At 40.4% G+C, this 25,102-nt stretch overlaps 1 protein-coding gene across 1 annotated transcript in view; it reads right to left on the bottom strand.

The window, feature by feature from the left end:
- Positions 1-375: 375 nt before the first annotated feature.
- Positions 376-25,102, bottom strand: part of FAM162B (family with sequence similarity 162 member B) — a 29,312-nt gene continuing 4,585 nt past the window's right edge. Inside the window, exons 3-4 of the mRNA XM_073627134.1 lie at positions 7,722-7,830; positions 376-1,447 (exon numbers count right to left, since the gene is read on the bottom strand). Coding sequence (XP_073483235.1) covers positions 1,364-1,447; positions 7,722-7,830 — 193 coding nt within the window. The 3' untranslated portion in view covers positions 376-1,363. The remainder of the gene's footprint in view (positions 1,448-7,721; positions 7,831-25,102) is intronic.

Consider the following 25,102-nt stretch of genomic DNA (forward strand, 5'->3'; position numbering starts at 1 on the left):
CAGCACGGGTACGGGGATAGATCTTCATTTTTGTCCTTGTGCACCGCTTCCTCCGTCGCCAACATTCCGTCATAATCTGTCAGTCTTTTTTCCCCTGCAGCCTTTTTTTTAGAACTTGTTCGCAAATTTATTTAATATTGTGCACCCCCCCAAAAAATTTTGAGCACCAGCCGCCACTGCTGGGAGAATATGGAAGTGCTTGTGATTGACAGGATCACTGAAATTGCACTGCTAGAGATGATCATTTGGCAGGTAAGTCTGCCATAATGTGCTAATATGCTGTGCATATGAGTACACTCTGGTATAAAGTGCTGCGCAAACTGTTACTATATAAATCCTGTATAATAATAATATTAATAAAGCTCCTGGGGGCCCTTTTTCAAAATGTTTATGTAAAAGGTTTAAATCCACTTTAAATGGGCAGAGAGTAAGCAAGATATAACGTTTGCAGTAAATACAGCTGTACAAGGATACAATGACATGACTCTATATAAATACCGTAGATGGCACATACATTGAAGTGTCTATAGAAAGAGCTTTTCATGTCTTTAGCATATGTAATTATTTTCTTTCTAAGGACTTGTCCACACCATAAGTTGAGGGTTGGTAAAACCCCATTATTGAGCCTCTCTTTTACCTCCCCAACTGTCACCCCTTTAGCTGTAAAGGTAGCAGCCGGGTGTACACACGTAGCAGCTGCAATGCTTTGCTTAGCGGCCCTGTCAGAAATATTACCCCCTTTTGCCATTTCAAGCGAATGGAGCCATTTTGCCATTTCAGGTGAATAGTTTGGTGATAAAAGGGTTAAAGCAGTCAGTGGAGAAGTGATAATACGCTTTCTTGACGCTTGCCAAATGCTTTCTGAAAAGCAACCTAAAAATGGATCACTCTTTAGAGACCAAAGCTCATATGAATGAGCCCTTAGTTCTCCTATAAAGGTAGAAACCAGACTAGTGTTGAAATACTGCAAGCGATGGTCAGAAACTGAGGACATGCTACAAGTATGAATGGAGACATGTTACATGAGACTGTTAGATATCATTGCTATTACAGCTATCAATGTTCCAACTACTGGCTGCTAGGGTCCTCAGGCCCGAGTTCGGCACCCGGGGAATAAACAAAGAATTGATTGCCTGTGACTCAAAAAACAGAACACTTCATGGTTCTTATAGTCACCAATACGTTAGGATCAGTTCTCTTGTCAGACAGTTTTGATTCTGAAACCCAAAATGCTTGACTGAAAAAAAAACAGGCAGTGGAAACAATGCAAGCAGGAAAACTATATAGTGTGTGGAAACAAACTCATGATGGAAGTATAATTGTCCATATAATGTATCCATTAATTTGAATCTGCTGAATGAGTTCATTGCTTCTTTTCTGCTTCTCTACGCCACATTTCTTTCTTTGCTAAGTTCAGACTTGTTAGTGACTCGTGACGTGCGGCAGCCTGAAAAAAATATAACACACAAAGAATACTTGAATATTTTGGAATTAGGAATTTTATCTGCATTTTCTGATCTGCCGATTTGTTTCTGGTTAATGACGGAAAAAGAAGGCAAGCCAGGAGGTCAACATAACTGTCAGGTGGCTAGAAGGTATACTTTAACTGGGTATTTAAAGTAGAACTTTAGCAAATTGATGTTCTTTAGCAATCCTCATTTGTCCCTCATTTTGATCTGATCTATATAGATGTATATAAAATGCACTATTTATCTTCCAAAAAGTGTTTACCTGTGCTAAACCTTTAATTTAGATCCAAAAGTCAATATAAAGGAATCGTAGTTGTAAAAAAGCACTTGTGGGTTTGACCAATCTTTTTTTGTACAATTCTCCTTTAAGGGAGGTGTGGCAGGGGTTGTGTCCTATGACTACACACTTTTGACCCTCAGTGCCGGTTCACACTACCGCGACTTGGGATCCGACTTGTCAGACCTCAAGTCGCCCCAAGTCGCTTGACATCTGAAAGTCCATGTAAGTGAATGAGAGCCGTCTATATGTACGCTACTGAAGTCGCTCCGACTTCAGAAAAGGTCCCTGTACTACTTCAAGGCGACTTGTAGGCGACTTGTACCCATTGATTTCAATGGAAGTCGCCTACAAGTCGGATCATGGTCTATAGTGAAGCGACTTCACAGGAAGAGAAGATGTTTTTTTCAAGCAAACCCCTCCCTCCCCCAGAGCGGATTGTAGTTTGATTGGCCACTGGAAAGTCGCCTGTCTTGGAGGCGACTTGATGTCGCCTTGTAAGTCGCCCCAAGTCGCGCTGAAGTCGCACTGAAGTCGCGCTGAAGTCGCCTTGCTAAGTCGCGCTGTAAGTCGTGTTGCCCCTGTGTGAACCAGCGCTTAGGATGTAAAAGCTGTTAGAAGGAAGAAGTTCAGCAGCTGACCTCATTAAAACACACCCTGCACCTGCCCTCCCCCTCCAGAAGATTTCTTCTGTCCATCTCTGCAGTTTCATGTTTTTTCAATATATATATCAGTGAGCACTGTTCTCCCTCTATACAAAGCCAGGGCTTTCCAGTATTGATCATTTGTATGTTGCCTTCATCTTGCATAGATAATTCATTTGGGAGAGTGTGCAGGAGCTGAGCAATCACATAACAGTCTATGTGGAACAGAACTGTAATGTTGAAAACAGGAGAAGTGTGCCCCTGGAAGTATGTAAAGCTGACCATACACTATACAATCTGAATGTACAAACTCCTTTAGATTTACCATCAACTATGTAGTGCAAGAGCCTGCCTGACTGGGTACAGAGTGATTGAATAGATAGATGTGTCCTCCTATTATATAGCAAACCTAAAGGAAAAATTGTACAATCAGTTTGTATGGTATTTGGCCACCTTTATACACCTAAAAGTTGCACTTTTGGTGTCATTACTTGTTAATGGTAACCCAAAAATGGAAGCAAACACGCAACAAATTCAGCAAATTGCACAGTAAAAAAATTACAAACCGCAACATGCCAAAATGTCCCATGAGCTACTTTGCCGCATTTGTTGTGCGAATGTAGTTCTTTGAAATAAATGGGCTGCCCTTTCTATGACATAGGAAAAATGCGCCAAGAAAGTGCGCTTCCACTATGCTATGTGTGAATGGGGCCTGAAAGTGAAATTGGAGTGTTTACACAAGAACAATGACAGCTGAGTGTCTCCATCCACTCCCGCCCATGTACTTGTATACTATCTCTGTAACATTTTCTTTAGAGCCCTTTCACACTGGGGCGGGGGGCGGCGTCGGCAGTAAAATGCCGCTATTATTAGCGGCGTTTTACCGTCGGTATGCGGCCGCTAGCGGGGCGGTTTTACCCCCCGCTAGCGGCCAAGAAAGGGTTAAATACCACCGCAAAGCGCCTCTGTATAGCCGCGCCGTCCCATTGATTTCAAAGGGCAGGAGCGGTATACACACCGCTCCTTCACCGCTCCGAAGATGCTGCTGGCAGGACTTTTTTTACCGTCCTGCCAGCGCATCGCTCCAGTGTGAAAGCCCTCGGGGCTTTCACACTGGATACACAGCAGCGGCACTTTCGGGTCGGTTTGCAGGCGCTATTATTAGCGCAATAGCGCCTGCAAACCGCCCCAGTGTGAAAGGGCTCTTAGGCACTTTAGGCACTTTCACACTGGGGCGGTAGGGGGCGTCGGCGGTAAAACAGCGCTAGTTTTAGCGCTGTTTTACTGCGGTATTCGGCCGCTAGCGGTGCGGTTTTAACCCCCCGCTGGCGGCCGAAAAAGGGGTAAAACCACTCGTACAGCGCGGCTATAGCCGCGCTATAGCCGCGCTATAGCCGCGCTGTCCCATTGATTTCAATGGGCAGGAGCGGTGAAGGAGCGGTGAGCCCTCGGGTTTTCACACTGAACAAACAGCGGAGGCTGTTTAGGGGCGGTTTGCAGGCGGTATTTTTAGCGCAATAACGCCTGCAAACCACCCCAGTGTGAAAGGGGCCTTAGATTTACTAAAACGATGGAATAGGAGGACCCACCTGAACAATCTATTCAATTTGTATCAAATCAGGCAGGTCCTTGCACTATATAGCTGATGATAGATCTAAAGGAGATTGTACAAGTGTATGGCCACCTTAAGACCCCTTTCACACTGAGGCGCTTTTCAGGTGGTTTCACGCTAAAAAAAGCACCTGAAAAGCTCACGAAAACCTATTTCCATTAACATCAATGAATGATTTCACACTAGGGCAGTGCACTGGCAGGGTGGTGAAAAAACGCCCCTCTCCATTGAAATGAATGGAAAGCTCTTTGAAAGCGCCTGAAAAGCTCTTTAAAAGCGCTCAGTGTTTTACTGGCAGTTTAGAAGCACTTCAGTGTGAAAGGGGCCTAAAGGAAGAAGATGGAAAGTGGGTGTAAAAAAAAAAGAGATGGTATAATGATGAGGGAGGTATGGTCCAGAGTGATAAACATACCCTTTTCTGTGATGCAGTAAAGCAGTGCATGATGGTATATGAAGTTTCCTGCATTATTATATGATGCTACAGGAAGTGATAGGGTCAGAATGCATGTTTTTTTTTTTTATTATTATTTTGAACCGAGAGGTTCAGATTTAAAGCTGCCATGGACTAGGTGAGAGATAAGCACATTGGGATGGCTTGTGCAGAAAAGACATTAGAAAAGGCTTTTATTTATTATGAAATCATACATAAAAACAAAATAGTTGCCCATGGGACTTTAAATGAGTAAATGAGTCATTATACATGAATCAAAAAAATGTATCAATTTATTATACAAGAATTAGACACAAACATATAAAAATAATTTGGTATGTCTATCTGGTTAGTTACATACAGTATGTCAGTATAAAATATGCGTCAAGCTGATATATTTTCAAATGCATGCTTCATATAGCCAAAGTAATTCTAGTTTAAAAGAAGGGATGCATCTTGTAACTCAACTGGAGTTACATATACTGTATATATCTATATCTATATCTATATGTATGTACTAGAAGCATCTGGTCGCATTTCTGCTATTTCTATTTATTATAAAAAGTGAAATTCTGCCTGAAAAGGTGAACTCGGCCTTTACGATTAGCCTCATAAACAAAGGCTAGAGCTCCATTTGCTGGCTATTATATATATATATATATATATATATATATATATATATATATATATATATATATATATATATATATATATATATATATATATATTACACAGTAAATATTAATATGTACTATTTCATAGTGACTTGACCCCAAAAATGAAAAGCAATGTTTGAAATAGTAGTTTTTAGCCCTAAAAGTAAAAATAATGTATACTGGCATAGTCATTATGATGCCAAGGTTTGGGCGCAGATTGAGCAAGTGCAAACTGACATCCTATTAAAAGGTACCCCGTGGTGCTACGAAGTCTTACCGCGTTCCCTAAAAACACACCCTGTATTAGGAACTACAATTCGCATAAACTCGCACCTCTTTACACAGGCCTCCCTCTCCACACGAGATTCCCCTTTATTCCCAATATTGGGTAACCCAAATTTTGTTCTGAGCCTCCGTGACCAGGCATTTTGGACACTATATTGAGCTGCTAACTACCAAGCATTTCACATTCTGATGGAGGACCGTTGGCCTTCTATTGATCCTCTAATGGAAAACTCAGGCCCCTTTCGCCTCACTTTTTGGAGAGCTCTTCAATTACACCATTATTTACATTCTTTGCCTAACGCGAGGGAGTTTGGTCGTAATATGACTACCTTTGAGGAATACTGCTCAGACGAAGAAACTCTACCGTGAGTTCTTTCCAAAACTTACAACCTATTGATCATCCCTTCCGAACAACCATGTTTACCCTGCTTGAAGAAGTGGGAAACAGACCTAAACCGCACCTTCACACCAGAACAACAACAAAACATTTATTAGATTCTCTCTAAAATCATCCATTTGCATGAAGATCCAGGAAACCAAATTTAAAATTTTGACAAGGTGGTACCGTACACCCCATATGCTACATACATTTTACCCCAATACCACTGACCGCTGCTGGAGATATCAGGAGGGTAGGGGAACGCTGCTCCATATTTTTTGATCTTACCCTAAGCTTGAACACTTCTGGAGAGAGGTCCGGAAGATTATCTGGGAGTTCACTGACTTTGAGATTCCTGACGACCCAGCTTTTTTCTTACTACATGTTTTGGCCATCCTGGCAAAAAAGTATACAAAATCCATAATACGTCACCTATTGAATGGCGCCTAAACTTGCATTCCCCATAAGTGGAAAAACCAGCAACCACCAACTATCAGTTGTTGGCTCCGTAAAGTGGAGGAAATCAATAAGATGGAGGATTTAATACTCACAGCGCAACATAAACAGAAAAAGTACTCCAAGACCTGGAGACTATGGAACATGTCTGACCTTTCTGAAGAAGGGAAAGTTCTTATGGGTCCATAATTTCTTTGGCAGTCTCTACTTCCTACATATCCATATTATGAAACTTGGTATCACCTTAAAGGGTTTGTAAACCGTCATGGTTTTTCACCTTAATGCATTCTATGCATTAAGGTGAAAAACTTTCTTTCATGCTGCAGCCCCCCAGACCCCTGTTTTACTTACCTGAACCCTGTCTTTCTCACCCCAGGGATGAGCACACCAGCTATGGCTGGTGTCTCGTGTCCTGATTAGATAGATTTATAGCAGCGCAGCCATTGGCTCCTGCTGCTGTCAATCAAATCCAATGACGCGGGCGCCAGGGGGCGGGGCCGAGTCCTGCTTTCTGTGTCAATAGATGCAGAAGCAGGACACAGGAGCGCGCCCGCACAGATGTCCTGAAGGAGAGTAATTCTCCGACAGGGCACTTGAGAAGAGGAGGATCGGGGCCACTCTGTGCAAAACCAACTGCACAGTGGAGGTAAGTATGACATGTTTGTTATTTAAAAAAAAAAAAAAAAAGTGAGGGTTTAGTAAACCTTTAAGCTTTCGGTTCCCTTCATCTCCCCCCCCCCCCCCCTCTTTCCCCTCTCTCTCTCATAACCTTATCTGGCTTTTCTCATTCTGCCTTTATTTCTTTGCCCTTCTATAAAAAAAGGGGTAAGGGGCGGTTCCGTATCACTTTTTGTGTGGTTTAGTTCTTAGATTATGCACAGAAAGGATAAACCTAGATTTGAATTACCGTCTATATTGTTTTCATGATTTTTGTGGGGTTACCACACTGGTTTACTAATTGGAAATGTTGTATGCTATACCATTGGATATTCAAATGTCTATATACAATTGATGTACTGTTTCAGATCTGCCTGCTCCTGGCCTTAAATAAAATATTTGAAAAACATTAATAAATAATGTATGCAAAATCACTATGCATTTTCTTTATAAATTAATATACTATACGATATATTAGAAAACTAGCAAATTTGTAACAGTGAATAAGCTATAAAACATAGGTGTTAGAATGCAAGTTATAATTATTTTTCTATTACATTTGTGATTATTCTCTGCTGTTTCAGAGTAAAATGTTGATATGCAGAAGAAATCAAGATGCTTCTGTTGTATTTCCCTACTTGAGTGATTGTACAATCTTGTTTGACATCTGTAAAGTTTACACAGTGGGCAACTTAGACAGAGCAGTTGTTACGTAGCCTAATGGTGTTTAGTGATTTTTAAATCCTATAATGTATATTTGTTTGCTTTAGGATTGTGTGATGTTTAAAAATAGTGAGGTAGAGCAGCTAATATAGGTGTTATCTAGGGAAACATATTTGGTTTTAAGCTTTCTTACCTTTTTGCCGGATACAATCACCACAAAGCAAGCTACGACAGTGATTGCAATCATAATGTAACAAGCTTTAATGCGTGCTTTGTTTCGAGCTCTAACCAGCATTTCCAGCCTAAACAAAAGAAAACAGTATTTCAGAGGCAAAATGTTCTTATTCAGCTCACTTATTTAATCATTGTTTATTATCACTAAAATATTAAGATCTAGTCACACTTTTGCATCTAAAAATGCATCCATTCTTATATGTTTTGTTCACCCTATCTCTGGCATTGTCTCCTACTGGCTTACCACTGTGCAATCAAGTGTCAGTCCTCTTTGGGACTGAATGATGTCCAGTCTTGTGGACTGAATGATGCCCAGTGCTATTGAACTCACTTCCTGTGAGCCCAGATAATCATCTGGCAACCCTGGACTCATGGGTGAGTGAGTGAGCTAGAATTAGCTTTTAAATCTGAAGTTTAGCTAAACAATTCTTACAGCTTTCATCACATAACTTACCTGTAATAAATTATGTCCCACATTGTGCAGACACCTAGATCTTGGGGAAATCTTCATGCAGGGATACCTGTCCTCTTCTTGTGTCTTTGGGACTGAATGTTGCTGTCTTTTAGATTGAATGACACCCAGTGCTATTCAACCCACTTCATGTGAGCCCAGGGCATCATCCAGGCACACTGGACACAAAGGAAATTGTCATTACGCAGCACCAATCTCTGCGGCATTCAGGACCTGTTCACTGCTGGAGGAAGAGGAGGATCTGGAACACCATGACTAGACTTAAAACTTCTGTAATAAAAGCATGTACACAAGTGCAGTGCAGAAAATGGGTGAAAAAGGAGTTGAACTTTTAAAGCTTCTGCTTGAAGACCCAAAGCTATCAACATGCGAAGCATCAGAAGTTCAGAGACAGGAAGAGGACAGCATCCCTGAAGCAAAGATTTCTCCAGGATTCAGCTGCCTGTAGAATATTGGACATACTTCATTGCAGGTAAGTGACGTAAGTTGTAGAGATATTTTTAGCTAAATTTCAGCTTTCATGGAAGAAGTGTGGGATTTGGAAAAAACACATGTACTCACCTGCTTACAATGTCCCACATTGGCTCCAACACCATTCCAATATTGTCAGGATTCTTCCAGCTGATAGAGGGCAATAGCCCGCTATTAGCTGACTCTGGGTCACAGGAGAGCAAAACCAAGAGCACACCTGTGATTCACACGTGAACAGGGCAGGATTTAGGGTGGTGGGGGACCTTGGGCTTGAGTCACTTTCGGGCCCTACCTTCTATACATATGCACAGCTCTATAAATCAGAAATAGAAAAGGACAAGGTGCGCCAGACTCAGTGCAGTATTAAAGAACTTCTGTTTAATTGGACAAGACAAAACATCCAAATGGCTACTCACAAAAGTAGATATTATATAAGCGTATAAGTGGGGGATACTGTACTGGTATTCGTCCTGGGTCCACAATTAATAAAAGCAATAAAAATGGATAAAATGATAATTACCGTATTTATCGGCGTATAACACGCACTGGCATATAACACGCACCCCAAGTTTAGGAGGGAATTTTAAGGAAAAAAACTTACATTAAGGAAAAAAACTTTTAGGAGGGAAGTTTAAGGAAAAAAACTTACATTAAAATGCCCATCAATGCAGCCTTATCAGTGTTCATCTGCAGCCTTGTCAGTGTCATTGCAGCCTTGTCAGTGTCAGTATAGCCTTGTCAGTGTAGCTTTGCCCCAGTGTCATTTGCAGACTTGTCAGTGTAGCCTTGCTCCAGTGTCATTGCTGCCTTGTCATTGCAGCCTTTCAGTTTAAAAATGGTGCGGCCGAGATACAGAGCCAGATGTCCTGTGTATCTCGGCGGCTTTAGGCTGCTCTCGGGGGCTTTCGGCGGCTTTTGGCCGATCTCGTCGGTTCTCTTCGGCTTTTCTGCGGCTTTCGACGGCTTTCAAAATGGACAGGGCCCGCGGGGCCCCCTTTTGGCCGGGGCCCATGGGCTTGAGCCCAGTCAAGCCCAATGGTAAGTCCGGCCCTGCACGTGAAGTAGGCAAAATTCTCTTTTAATGCTTGTGGGTGGGGCCAGCTCGCTCAGTGTACATGGGGCCTTTACTTTCCCTTTTCCTCCAATGTATGTGCTCACTAATGCCAAGGACCAGGTGGGGCCATGTTCATGTAAAATTCAACATTAAGGCGGCACCCTAACTTAGAAGTGAGCCATACACCTGATGCATCTGTGTCATACCCTGAGGTTTTGCTGCACACACCACACTGTCCTATGATACATACACTTGTGCTTGGAATGTGACATTTTAAAGGGATAACTGCTGAGCTTGTGTTCTGTCCCACTAGTCCAGCTTTCCTATCACCTCACTCCTGTGATGGAATACAGGTTCCTCCATGACATGTGCGAATCCATGTGCGAATCTCCTGCATGCACAACTTAACTTGCTTAACTCAACTCCTTCTGTAACTGCGGCTAGGTCCCTTAGGTCTCTGCCATGTGAACGACTCCCCTTGCTATGCAGAGAACCCGTCACCCCTGCCAGTACCATACTCCCACTGTCTAGTTGCCATATCATTCCCTTGTGTTGGTTGGTTACTCTTAGCAACTACATGTCCTCCTCTTTACCCCGTGTTTGTGTGTAACAGGCCCTGTACTTTGTAATACACCATATACCACCATACACCCTTTGTAGTAACTTTCCTAACTAGTAACAGCCCTAACTAATGCAGGCTTCTCAGGCACAAACCTTTCCAGAGAGCAAAATCCACAGCAAGAGCCCAATGCTGGGAGGGTCCTTTTCCAGGGATAACCCCAGCAGGCTGGCCCAGAGGAGAGCCACATGCTCCAGTAGGCAAATAATATATAAACAGTGCTGGCAGGATAAACCTACAATAAATATACAAATAAATATGAATCTAATACCGAAGACCTAATAGCAGCTAAACCTCACAAAGTAGAAGATTTTATATATATATATATATATATATATATATATATATATATATAGTGCTTATAGGATATCTATAGACCAAGACCAAGTGACAAAAAACAGGGATCAATTGATATAACCCTGCAGTGATATTTACAACATAATAATAAAGATATACTTTCAATAATCAAAGTGGTAAGTGCTCCAAATAAAGTGCATATGTGCTCCAAGAAAATAGCTGGTGCCGTGTGCCACACTCCCCTATTGTGAACCCACTCACCAGAAATCATACACCACCAGCTTTGCAGTCTGGGGTCAAAAAAGCTGTGATCAATCAGATCTAGTAAAGCCGGATGAATATACAGTGGGGACGAAAAATATTCTACCCCCTTAAATTTTTCACTCTTTGTTATATTGCAGCCATTTGCTAAAATCATTTAAGTTCATTTTTTTTCCTTATTAATGTACACACAGCACCCCATATTGACAGAAAAACACAGAATTGTTGACATTTTTGCAGATTTAATAAAAAAGAAAAACTGAAATATCACATGATCCTAAGTATTCAGACCCTTTGCTCAGTATTTAGTAGAAGCACCCTTTTGATCTAATACAGCCATGAGTCTTTTTGGGAAAGATGTAACAAGTTTTTCACACCTGGATTTGGGGATCCTCTGCCATTCCTCCTTGCAGATCCTCTCAACAGATCCTTTAAAAATTTAAGGGGGTCTGAATACTTTCCGGCCCCACTGTATACAGGAGCCTCTTCCAAACATATTCAGGGACTTTTCAGAGTCAGCGACCAAGCTCAAAGGACGGGAAGAAAAAGAAAGGACTCATAGTGAAGTACTGTAAAAAATGTAAAGAATCGTGCATCTCAGGTACCACTTACACAAAGGCTGAATAAACAGGCATCAGTACAACCAGGAAACGGCGCTGGTCGGCGTGCGTTCTTGTCCTTGATGACGCCTTGAGGAGGGGTGAAACACGTTGATGAACTTCCGGTTTCGTCAAACCAGCGGCATTTCCTGGTTGTACTGATGCCTGTTTGTTCAGCCTGTGTGTAAGTGGCGCCTGAGATGCGCGATTCTTCACATTTTTTACAATACTTCACTATGAGTTCTTTCTGTTCCTCCCTGCCCTTTGAGCTTAGTCCCTGACTCTGAAAAGTCCCAGAATACTTTTGGAAGAGGCTCCTGTACATATTCATCCGGCTTTACTAGATCTGATTGATCACTGCTTTTTTGACCCCAGACTGCAAAGCTGGTGGCTAAGCTGGTGGTCTATGATTTCTGGTGAGTGGGCTCACAAGAGGGGAGTGTGGCACACGGCACCAGATATTTTCTTGGAGCACATATGCACTTTATTTGGAGCACTTACCACTTTGATTATTGAAAATATTTTTTTATTATTATGTTGTAAATATCACTGCAGGGTTATCTTAATTGATCCCTGGTTTTTAGTCATATGGTCTATAGAATATCGTATAAGTGCTGTATGTATATATCATCTTCTACGTGCTCCAGTAGGACGGAATCTTCCTCTGTAAATCCTATGTGGAAAAGAGAACTTGCTCTGAGCCTTCCCTTGATATTTATGTGGCTCATAGCAAGGGGCAGGACTCAGAAACCCCAGAAAAAGATTCTAGAGATAGTTAACCCATTCCCATTCTTGGCAGCCTGTAACTGTCTGCATAACTACAAAGCAAAGTAAAAAAAGAACCTTATCATGGTTCACATTATAATGATAAGCAACAGAAATGTCACGTTGTACACAGCAATAACAGCAACACAAAAATAAAGTAAACTTTATTTTTTCTCTCCTGTAAACACCTGCTTACATGCTGTTGATAATACTCATGTACTAATTGTACGAAAATTCCTATAAGACAAAGTTTTTTTTTTTCTGTTGTTTATTGTTTCTGATCATGCGCAGTCTTTCTTATCCATTTTTTCCTGTACGAAAATAGTACACATTAAACGAAAATCATTAGTTCTGTTCACGTACAATTTTTTTTTGGGGCGTTTGTCCCTTTGGAAATTTTTGTTTGGAAAGTCTGAATCAGATGTTGAAAGTTATGTACACAATATACGAAAATCGAACAATCGTTCCTCGTTTTTCTTCTGATTTTCTTATAGTGTGTACCGAGCTTTAAGTGGTTCTAAAGCAGTGGTTCTCAACTCCTGTCCTCAGGACCCACTAACAGGCCAGATTTTAAGTATTACCTTTGGGGAGATGCAGACTAGAATACTGCAATCACTGAGCAGCAAATTATATCACCTGTGATGTATTTCAGTTACCTTGCAAATCTGGCCTGTTAGTGGGTCCTGAGAACAGGAGTTGAGAACCACTGTTCTAAAGGCAGAAGTTTTTTTTATCTTAATGCATTCTATGCATTAAGATATAAATCCTTCTGTGTGCAGCAGCCCCCCTAATACTTACCTGAGCTCCATCTTGATCCAGTGATATAGCACAAGGACATTGGCTGTCCCTCCTGATTTGCTGAGACACAGCAGTGAGTGCCATTGGTTCCCGCTGCTTTCAATCAAAGTCAGTGAGCCAATGAGGAGAGAGAAGGGTTTGAATAAGCACAGAGCAGCGGCTCCACTTGGGTGCCCTCATAGCAATCTGCTTACTGTGGAGGCACTTGGCAGGAGGGAGGGGCCAGGAGCGTCATCGAGGAACCAGAGAAGAGGAGGATCTGGGCTGCTCTGTGCAAAACTACTACATAGAGCAGGTAAGTATGACATGTTTGTTATTTTTCAACAAAAAAAAACAAGACTTTAATATCACTTTAAGTATGTTTGTGTAATGTATCCAGATAAATGACACAAGATAAAATAATTATATCTATTGATATAATTTTTTTTTTTTAAATAAAACAGAAAACTCTAATTAAAAACTCTTTCAGTACTGTGAAAATGGCTGGACTTGAACACCAGAACATCTTAAATTATTTAATGAGTGGAAATGATAACTATAATTGATTTTGAAATTAGAACAGAACGAACACATAAATGGATGGCAAAGGAAGGACAGCAGAAGCTTTCATCTTGAATTAAGAGTCAGTTTTTGGCAAGATCTGTGCTGTAACTGTCACGTACACAATAGCCCTGTAGCACAGACAATATCACTCTCTAAGTATTAATGAAAATTTGGTCTACACAGCTTGTTCTTATACAGATTCCATGTACGCTTCCAGGAAAGGAGATGGGGTGTTGTTTGGTTGCTTTTTGATGATTGTGACTTGAAATTTCTACATTTCAATCTCTATAACTATGTTTAATTTGCAGCAAAATGTAAACTTTTGTCTTTTCTTTTAAATCAATGTTCTGTTGAAATAGTTGTATTAAAATCATGAAAAATATGAATGTGCTCTTTGTGCTACAATTTTTTCCAAGGACCCAAAAACACATTGGGGTTAATTTACTAAAAGAATGGAGCATGTTTACTTTGGAAAGTGAATGTTCTTATAGCTTTGTAAATGAGGGTAAGCTGTGACAATCATCCATTCATGGGTTTTCAAAGTGAACACAGCTTTACCATATTTACTAAGCTAATGAAAATGCACTTTGCAAAGTGAAAACTCTTCACTTTTTAATAGTGAACAGCCTCACACATTTAGTAATTTATTCTCTATTGCAGCTCAAAGGAGTAAACTATCTTCATTGTGTTAAGTTGGTTTTACCAGTGGTGGGGGTATGCCTTAAAGCTCAGAAAAATTTATGGGCTTAGCACTCTTATGGAAGTCTAAAGAAAAATTCTACTTTTTGCAAAAAAGTAGTAAATGCAGCAACATTGACCTAGTGATCAGTGTGCATATACATTTTTTTTGCCTGCAGAGAAATGTACCTCAGGTGACTGCATCAGTGGTGTGATGCACAGGCTCTTTCAATGTTTTCCCAAAACTCACACCCATTACATTTTGAAAAATAGGCCCATACATGTGCAGAAGTACACTCCGATGTTGGCGATTACTACTGCTCCCAGGCGCCACAGCAACAGATGTATATTAAGTTGAACACCCATACGCTGTACTTTAACCACTTCAGCCCCGGAAGAATTGGCTGCTCAATGACCAGAGCATTTTTTGCGATACGGCACTGCGTTGATTTAACTGACAAGCGAGCATACATGCGATGCTGTACCCAAACAAAATTGACGTCCTTTTTTCCCCACAAATAGAGCTTTCTTTTGGTGGTATTTGATCATCTCTGCGGTTTTAATTTTTTGCACTATAAACAAAAAAAGAGCAACAGTTTTGAAAAAAACACAACATTTGTACTTTTTGCTATAATAAATATCCCCAATTTTTTTTTAAAAAAAGCTATTTTTTTCTCAGTTTAGACCGATATGTATTCTTCTACATATTTTTGGTAATAAAAATCTCAATAAGCGTATATTGATTGGTTTGCGCAAAAGTTATAGGGTCTACAAAATAGGGGATAGATTTATGGCATTTTTAGTATTATTTTTTTTTTTTACTAGTAATGGCGGCGATCTGCGATTTTTATCATGTCTGTGACATTATGGCGGACACATCGGACACTTTTGACACATTTTTGGGACGATTGACAATTATACAGCAATCTGTGCTATAAAAATGCACTGATTACTGTATTAATGTCACTGGCAAGGAAGGGGTTAACACTAGGGGGCGATCAAGGGGTTAACTGTGTTCCCTGACTGTGTGTTCTAACTGTAGGGGGAGGGGACTGACTAGAGGAGTCAGGGAGCCGACGCACAGCTACGACGGCTCACGGGAACGTGCCGACCTGCAGCACTATTATGACGGCGGCTGGTCGGCAATTGGTTAAGGCTGTGTTCAAGAGGCCTAACAGGGTTGCAGCTGGAGGTGGACTGCAGCCAAAAGTCAGACTAAAGAAAGAGAGAACAGGGACCAGAAGATAGTGTGCATTTAGAGTTTAAAAGTTTAAACATCTGGTATGCCATATCAGTGGCTGCAGAAAATTTGTGTTCATAAATTTTGTCAATGGTTCATAAATATAGTATATATATATATATATATATATCTATCTCTATATATATATATATATATATATATATATATATAGAGATAGATATATATATATATATATATATATATATATATATATATATATATATAGATAGATAGATATATATATATATATATATATATATATATATATATATATATATATATATATCTATCTATCTATATATATATACAGTAGATATAAAAAGTCTACGCACCTCTGTTAAAATGTCAGGTTTCTGTGATGTAAAAAAATGAGACAAAGATAAATCATTTCAGAACTTTTAATAATGTTACCTATAAACTGTACAACTCAATTGAAAAACAAACTGAATTTTTAAGGGGGGGTGGGGGAGTAAAAATAAAAAAACTAAAATAATGTGGTTGCATGAGTGTGCACACCCTCTTATAACTGGGGATGTAGCTGTGTTCAGAATTAAGCAATCACATTCAAATGTACTGTATGTTAAATAGGAGTCAGTACAAACCTGCCATCATTTAAAGTACCTCTGATTAACACCAAATAAATTTCAGCTGTTCTAGTAGGTCTTTTCTGACATTTTCTTAGTCCTACAGCAAAAGCCATGGTCCCCAGAGAGCTTCCAAACAACAGAGGGATCTCATTGTTAAAAGGTATCAGTCGGGAGAAGGGTACAAAAGAATTTCCCAGGCATTAGATATACCAAGGAACACAGTGAAGACAGCCATCATCAAGTGGAAAAAATATGGCACAAGAGTGACATTACCAAGAACTGTAAGTCCCTCCAAAATTGATGAAAAGACAAGAAGAAAACTGGTCAGGGGGGCTGCCAAGAGACCTACAGCAACATTAAAGGAGCTACAAGAATATCTGGCAAGTACTGGCTGTGTGGTACATGTGACAACAATCTCCCATATTCTTCATATGTCTGGGCCAAGGGGTGGAGGGGCAAGACGGAAGCCTTTTCTTAGGAAGAAAAATATCCACGAAGAAAAACATCCAAAGCCCGGTAAATTTTGCAAAAACACATCTGAAGTCTCACAAAAGCATGTGGGAAAATGTGTTATGATCTGATGAAACCAAGGTTGAACTTTTTGGCCATAATTCCATGATTCCAGGGGCCATAGTCAAGGTAGAGGAAATTATGAACAGTTCCAAATACCAGTCAATATTGGCACAAAACCTTCAGGCTTCTGCTAGAAAGCTGAACATGAAGAGGAACTTCATCTTTCAGTATGATAACGACCCAAAGTATACATCAAAATCAACAACGGAATGGCTTCACCAGAAGAAGATTAAAGTTTTGGAATGGCCCAGCCAGAGCCCAGACCTGAATCCAGTTGAAAATCTGTGGGGAGATCTGAATTGGGCTGTGCACAGGAGATGCCCTCGCAATCTGTCAGATTTGGAGTGTTTTTGCAAAGAAGAGTGGGCAAATATTGCCGTCAAGATGTGCCATGCTGATAGACTCATACCCAAAAAGACTGAGTGCTGTAATAAAATCAAAAGGTGCTTCAACAAAATATTAGTTTAAGGGTGTGCACACTTATGCAACCATATTATTTAATTTTTTTATCTTTACTTCCCTCCACCTAAAAGATTTCAGTTTGTTGTTTAATTGAGTTGTACAATTTATAGGGGGGGGGGATCTAAGGGCCCTCTTGTTAAAGGGGGCTTCCAGATTGCGATAAGTCACTTAAAGGTGGAAAAAGTTCTGAATGGTTTATCTTTGTCTCATTTTTTACATCACAGAAACCTGACATTTTATCAGGAGTGTGTAGACTATTTATATCCACTATATATATAGATATATATAGATATATATATCTATATATAGTGGCAGGGCGAGCCCGTGCCACTGTTTAATATGGCGGTCTGTGACATATTTTATAGGAAGCAAGCACATTAATGGAACAAGTGTGTGCTAGCTACTTGAGAGACAGAATTAGAGGTCAGTGCTCCACCCACCTGAGGGGGTCAGTATGTGAAGGGAGCAGTAAGAGGTGCTTGTCTGCATTGTGCTGTTCAGGTCAGGACACACCAAGGCCCAAGCCTAACAGAGAGAGTCCATGAGCGACAGAGCAGCAGGGAGCTGCAAGGAAAGACAAAGCGCTGAGGTACAGCATCTGTGCACGAACACTGGGACTTGTTTGATGATCAGGAGGGCCAAAATGGTACTAATCTGAGCAGTAAAGCTGCCAACAGAGCCAGGAAACACCCCGAAAACTACTTCTGGCGTGGAGTAAACTCACAGTTTTGGCACTACCACTGAGCTACTTTATGGTTTTGTTTTGTGTATCTATACAAGTAATGTTACATGAATTTTATGCCCATTTCTAAACATGTATCCAATGATGACAGCAATAATTACTTCTTCTATTCTACTTTTTCATTATTATATTTGATTATTAGTTATTGTTGATGTCCTGGTGAGTTTTGCCATGTAACCACCCTTTCCAAAATTAAACTATGAATATTCATACTTCTACTAGCTAACCAGTAGGAGGTGTTTTGCCAATAGTGCATGCTGGAGGAGGGAATAAATAATTGGGGAGGGCCAAGTAATCTATCTCTTCCCCCCAGGCTCTGGCCAGGGGTGGGGGTGTGAGGAGCATCTGAGTGATTAGGAGTGATTAGGCCTGAAGTTTGAGGCCTGTACTTGGGCTAGAAGCAGAAGAAGTCTGCCTCTTCATTAAGTCCTGGTGCTTGAGGCTCTGTGGTCTGGAAGCCTGGCTGAGGACAGAAAAGAAACAGATGACGCCTAAGATGAAGTACCAGAGGTCATTCTGCCACAGAAGGTCCTGGTTGAAGAACTTGTGGAAAGCCCAGGTAAGTATCAAGATGGGATCATAGAGACTGCTCCTGCTACTGGGAAAGATTTTGTTTGTAATGGAGACGGCTACTATTAAGAAGGTACAGATTGCCAAAATCAGCTTAAAGCGGAGTTCCACACATTGTTTAGTTTATTAAAATTCAGCAGCTACAAAAAGTGTAGCTGCTGACTTTTAATAAACAGACACTCACCTGTCCCACGGTTTAGCGATGCGGCCGCCCAATGCCTCGCTCCTCTTACCTTCCTCTCCGGCGCCGTCATAGCCACTGTGGGCACCCGGCCATGACAGCTTTCTGCTTCTGCGCTCTGCTAGTGGCCAGGCAATCTTCTGGGACCTGTCACATGTCCTAGAAGATTGCTGGCAGGGACGGGCCACCTAGGGTGAGAGGAGGAGTCGCCTAGGCAGCCAAAAGCAGGAAGAAGGAAGTGAGACAGGAAGTCCCACTCTAAACTAAGTACCCACTCCCCCCCCAAAAAAATTACATGCCAAATGTGGCATGTCCGGGAGTAAGGAGTGCTTAAAGTGGAAGTTCCACTTTTGGGTGGAACTCCGCTTTAAAGGCTCTTTTCTGTACTAATGTTTCTTCTTTTTGTACTATTGAGTCTGCAAGCCATTAGCAGGTGTTCTGAACTCCCTACCCCTCTCTCCTAAGAATTTTAAGTGAGAGTTAATAAACTCCTTTTTGTTTTGCATCTTAAAGTGATTGGCACCCTTCTGCTCTCATCCCACTATTGCCTAAGTAATCTATCCCCTGAGGTGAAATTTAAGCTCATCCTGTCTCTGGGGGTTACCACCATGACCTCTGAAGGCCGGGGGACTGCTATAGCCATTTATTCCAGAAGAAAGTTTATACTCATAGGAGACTTATGTGAGCACTCTTATAGACTTTCACTACTTGTTTCTAACTGTCAACCTTACAGTAAACATTTCCCTTCATTTCATTTTATTCCCTATTTGTCATTTTTGTACCTGTCCTGCAACTGTGTCCTGTGATGAGCAATGTGGAATTTAAAGCTCGACTTGGGACAAATTAAAAATTATACCTTGCAGTAGGGTATGCTCTGCCTGCACTGCAAGGGTTAATTGCTTGTTTATCTCTTGGGGAACAATAAAAGGAGATATACTTATACAATCCTCCACTCCTCCCCACAGCTAGATCTGTCCCTGCAGCTTCTGCACTCCCATGCTCTAGCATTCTAGGGTTCAGATGCCATCAAGACCAGAGCAGAGTCCATAGCTCTGGATGTGAAGGCGCAGAGTGAGAGTCCACTGTGGGATCATGGGGGAGCACTGCCTGCCTGAGGAGAGGAGGATCAGGCAAATGAAACTGCTTCTCTTCTCCCCTAAACAAAAAAAGCTATTAACCCTTGACTTATGGGCACAATGTCCCACTGCAAGGGATAAATCTTTATCTGCCTTGAGTTGGCTCTAGGCACACTTGAAAATTATTAAACATGTGAAGTTACCAATACTGGAGGTCTTTAAATTATAAAAAAAACTTCCATGTTACAATAAAAAAGAGAACTCTCCATCATGTAAATCAGTAAAAGCAGGAAAATTTTAATAAAATTGCACTTACAATACATGAAGAGTGAATGAGCATTCCTAACAGTACAAATTCGGGTCCTTCCAACAAGCAAGATGGCCATGTCTGGTTGGCACATGTGCAGTAGCGTGTGTGAGCCACAGCCATCTTGCTTGTTGGAAGGACCTGAATGCAATGTTTATAAAATACTCCTGCTTTAAATAGATTTACATGATGGAGAGTGCTCTTTCTCTTTTGTGTAACCTCGGTGCATGGAGCCCAGCATATGTTACGATATAAGTTGATACACAATGCTTTGCTGTAAATCCTGGGTGGATTGGTCTCGTGGAGCTAATATAAAAAAACTTTCTTTAGTTTTAGCCCCCGCTTCCACCAGGTGCGACTTCAAAGTGGTGCAATCTGGTCCAATTTAAGCGTGACCTCAGTGCAACTTCAATGCGGTTTCAATGTGATTTCTGATTATTTTAAGTTACTGTGAAAGTACAGTGTGTGGCATAATTCCAAAAATGAGAAAAAACTGTGTGGGCCCTACCCTCAATCCATACCAGGCCCTTCAGATCTGGTATGGATGTTAAGGCGAACCTTACGTCAAAATTTATTTTCAAAATGGCAACAAAAAACAAAGAGTTCCGCACCCAGCGAAGGATCCCACCATCTGACAGCTCCACTGTCTGATAGTTCTTAACTAACTGGTGGGGCCACCTGATTGCATCACCAGGTAACCTCTGCCCCTTGTAACATAATTGACTCAGCATGCCCCCCTGGTCGATGAAGTCACAAGGAGGGGGTCACCCAGTGAAGTTATCGAGTGACCCCGCTCCTTAGTTATTTAGGAACTGTCAAACAACGGAGCTGTCATTCGGTGGGAGCTTTCGTTGGGTGCAGAGCTTTCTTTTTTTTGGGGGTCGGCTGTAACGGCAGGCATCGTGATTGACAATGGATCTACATCAGGGGACATTTTTGTTTTTTAATAAAGGACTTGAAAGGACTTGAAACTGTTGTTTTTTAATTTACTTTTTACACTGTATTGGTGAATGAATTTGGGTACTTTGTACCCCATACTTATTCACATGGGGTGGATCTGGGAATCTTATTCTAATAAGTCACGCCCTGCACCTGTCAGGGCTGGGCTCAGCCCTTCCTTCTCTGAGCTGGCACTCAGCTGTCGGCTAATTGCCAGCACCTATCTCTCCACAGGTACTCAGCTGTTGATGATATCCTGCTTGTCAGTCCTGCCTACTTCAGCAGTCCAGCCCAGAGGATCTCTGCCTTCGCTTTAGTCAACATCACAGAGACACTCTCCTGCATTCCTGTTAAAAGACTTGCTTGGCTGACATCCCTTCTGGCTCCAGAACCTGCTTGCTGTTTTACTACGCTCATTTCCGGCTCCCTAACGTTCGGCTTATCTGACTATCCGTTCCGGTTTCTGAACTCTGGCTATGTTTTGACTATGTTTGTTCTATTTATTTTTATTATTAAACAAGTGTGATTTAACTGTACTTCTGTCTCGGTCTGATTTCATGGTTTCTGACAGCACCCCCACAACCATCGGGCCAGGGTTGTGGGGAAGAGGCTCTTGTCCTCATCAACATAGAGGAAAGATTAGAGGAACTGATTTTATTCTCTCTTGAGAAGAGGAGATTAAATGGGAATATGATCAACATGATATAAATACATAAGTTTTCCATATAGTGAACTTGATGTTGAGTTATGCACTTTAAGGTCATCACAGAGGACAAGAGGCCACTCTTTACATCTAGAGGAAAAAAGATTTAATATCCAAATACGGTTAAGGTTTCTTTATAGTAAGAGCTGTGAAAATGTGGAATAGATTCCCTCAAGAGCTGGTTCTGCCCAGGTCAATAGTTTGCTTTAAAAAGGCCTGGATTCTTTCCTAAATGTACATAATATAACTGGATACTATTATTTATAAATAAAAGTAAAGTTGATCCTGCTTTGATAGGGTTTTTTTGCCTTCCTCTGGATCGACTGTGGGTATAGGATTGTGTATATAGGATTGTATGAATTTTTATTTTTTTAGGATACTTTTTTTATATTTATTTATGTACTCCCTTTTATTGGTTTAACTAGATGGAATTGTGTAGTTTTATAACCAGACTAACTATGTAACTAGGGGTACCCCAAAGCACTCACCTATGTGGAGGGAATGTGGCCTAGTATGGTATGGATTCTGGAATCCATAAAAGAACCGAAGGGCCTGGTATACCACACAGTTTTTTATTTCAAGCAATTGCCAGCAATTTTTTAGGAAAGGGTTAAAAATAAAGTAAAAATATGGCTCAAAGTCATGCTGATATGGACACACACGTGACTTCAGTGCAATTTACATTACATTCTTCGAGAGATAGATCACACTGAAGTTGAGCAAACGTAATACATGAATTACTTTTCAAGACACACCACTTCAAGTCGCAGCTATTAAGACAGAGCCAAAGAAATACATTAGGTGCGAAGTCGGGTGCAATATGGAAATCACATGCCGCACCCGAAGTTGCACCGGTGTCAACAAGGGCTTAGATAGAGTGGAAAGAGATTAGAACACCTGTCAGTTTCTTTTTTTTTATTTATGTCTGTGTTCACGTTAAGGAGATTCGCCCTCTTTTTTGCCCTGGTGGCTGTTATCACCGAAAGAGAAAATCTGAAATTTAAAATCTTCATCTGAACAGGAATAGAGGGGAAATCTTCCAATTGGGACCCAAGTTCTAGTGACCCTGCTGACTACCAGGGATTTCCTCACGTTTTACGGCTTTTCACTAATTTCCTTTTGTGACTATGGGACAGGAAGTCTGTCCAATGGGACACTGATGGCAAAAATGTTGCCTTCAGTTTGACTTTAATCTATGATGGAACCACACAGAAAGTTCATATTTCTTCACCTTCCATTTACTTGGAAGAAGCTGACTTTGAATAAGATACAAACTTATAGTAAACCATGAGTGCTTTTAGCAGACATGGATATGGATACTTGGGAGTTGCAAAAATACAGTCACACCCTCTCATAGTGAAATGTGGAAAAGGAAAGAGAATTTTCTAAAACTTTAGCAGGCAGTCCAACAAATTTCACAGCAATGCATGAGCTGCCCTATCTAAAGGCCCATACACACGATTTGAAAATCGGATGGAAAAATTCGAACGACGAGCTGTCTGACGATTTTCGGATCATTAGTACGGTGCTTTCGACAGTCGATTTTGCTTTTTCGTCAGACAAAAGCTGGATGTGCAGATTATAAAATTTTTGTCGGATGTGAACTCAACGTCCGATTATCGTTTCATCAGTACGGTTTTCGAACAAAAAAAATCATAAGAGCAAGACTACGCATGCTCAGAAACAAAAGAATACGTACAAAACTATTCAACACATTACGTCACTTCTGACGTTGTATTCTGTCATCCGAAAATGTTTGCATTGTGAGTAACCTCTTCACTTTTGACATGAGACTAGCATGCCACAAAAAATGGAACGTTTGGTCATCTGAAAATCTAAGCGCGTGTACGAGGCTTTAGAAACATGTAGCTTTACTTCCCATAACATTGTTTTTTCCTTCCAGGTGTGTAGGAGAATCTATACCTGTCAGCATTGACTCTGGTCCCTTGTCACATCTCACTGTCCAATAAGACATCTTTCTATGGACTACTGAGGGTCTCCTTTGGGCAGTGAAGGCTTTTCTAAGCTGAAGCTGTGTGTTATTGCTATACTATAACTAGTATCTATTCCAGGTGATGCTGCAGCCAGCTTTCTATGCAGTAACAATACTGCAATTCTTCTCCCTTAGTACCACGGGTATGGTGGTAATAGGGGAGAGGAGATGTGGAGAAAAAATGATATTAAATAAAATCTCTCATGTGGCACTGTCCCAACAACCTGCTATCCATGACATCAGCCCACAGGTGCCATATACTGTATATGGTCATATGGATGACTGGAAGTTGATGAAAGAAGCCATAGTGTACACAGTTTCTAAATGACCACACATATTTTTTTAAAGACATTTATAACTTTAAATAAACATATTGGTTTCATAAATACACTTTTGACAATATTCATCTGCTTTTTATTAAGCCTCAATTTGATTAGGATTTCCCATGATATGTGCTGGTTATTTATGGCTACTTAATTTAATTATTTGACCCACAGGCCGCTTGCAATAAATAAGCATTTATAACCTAGTATGGGATGCCTGAATTGTTTTTAAAGCCTTATTAAAGCCTTATTCCTTAAAGCCCTACTCTAGTTTGGGGCAGCATCTGGAATGGGTAAGTATTACTATGGAAGTCCATGAATAGGGTGATTGTTGCAACAAAAGCACCTTTTTAATTTGATCAAAGGATGGGGATTTTTTTTTTTTTATAATTAACTATTTATATTAATTTTTCAAAATGAGAAAAAGATAACAAACAGTGGACATTACACAGGGCTAGCATCAGACCAATGTGGGTAATTATTTTGTAGATGTCTTGGGAAGCTGGAGTTTGGATTTAGTATTTGGACAATAATTTGATTGTTAAGATCGGTTGGTAAAAATGTTTTTTTTTTTAACCAAAGTAAATATTAAAACATATTGAATATATTTATAATATTCATGTAACTTAATTTGAATGTACTTTATGATGCAATTTATATATGGTCAGTAAATATAATTACAACTGAATATTGATATAATGGATGATGAAGGACTGATCTTATAGGCATATTGTCTAGCTGACCTGCAGCACTGTACAAGTAGATATATTTCCTTTTCAGTTAAGTTGCTCCAACCAAGAAGTTAAAGGGCACATTTTAATTGGCTTTGCATAAATCATAAAAACTATTACTGGTATCCTTGATTATGCTGAATTAAATTTAAAGGTATACTCCAATTAAATCTTGAAATAAGTATAGAATCATTTACCATTTTTCTGTTGTTATGCAGGCATGGTGTTTGGGACACTACTACTATTTCCTATCTTTTAATTAAATCTTAATGTAATCTGATTTTCTTTTGGGACACTTAAACAGTTATTTAAGTTGGCCAAACACTGGTAGATTTTTGAATGGACGGTCAAATGAA

The sequence above is a fragment of the Aquarana catesbeiana genome, linkage group LG04 (genome assembly GCF_042186555.1).
Source record: "Aquarana catesbeiana isolate 2022-GZ linkage group LG04, ASM4218655v1, whole genome shotgun sequence".
NCBI lineage: Eukaryota > Metazoa > Chordata > Amphibia > Anura > Ranidae > Aquarana > Aquarana catesbeiana.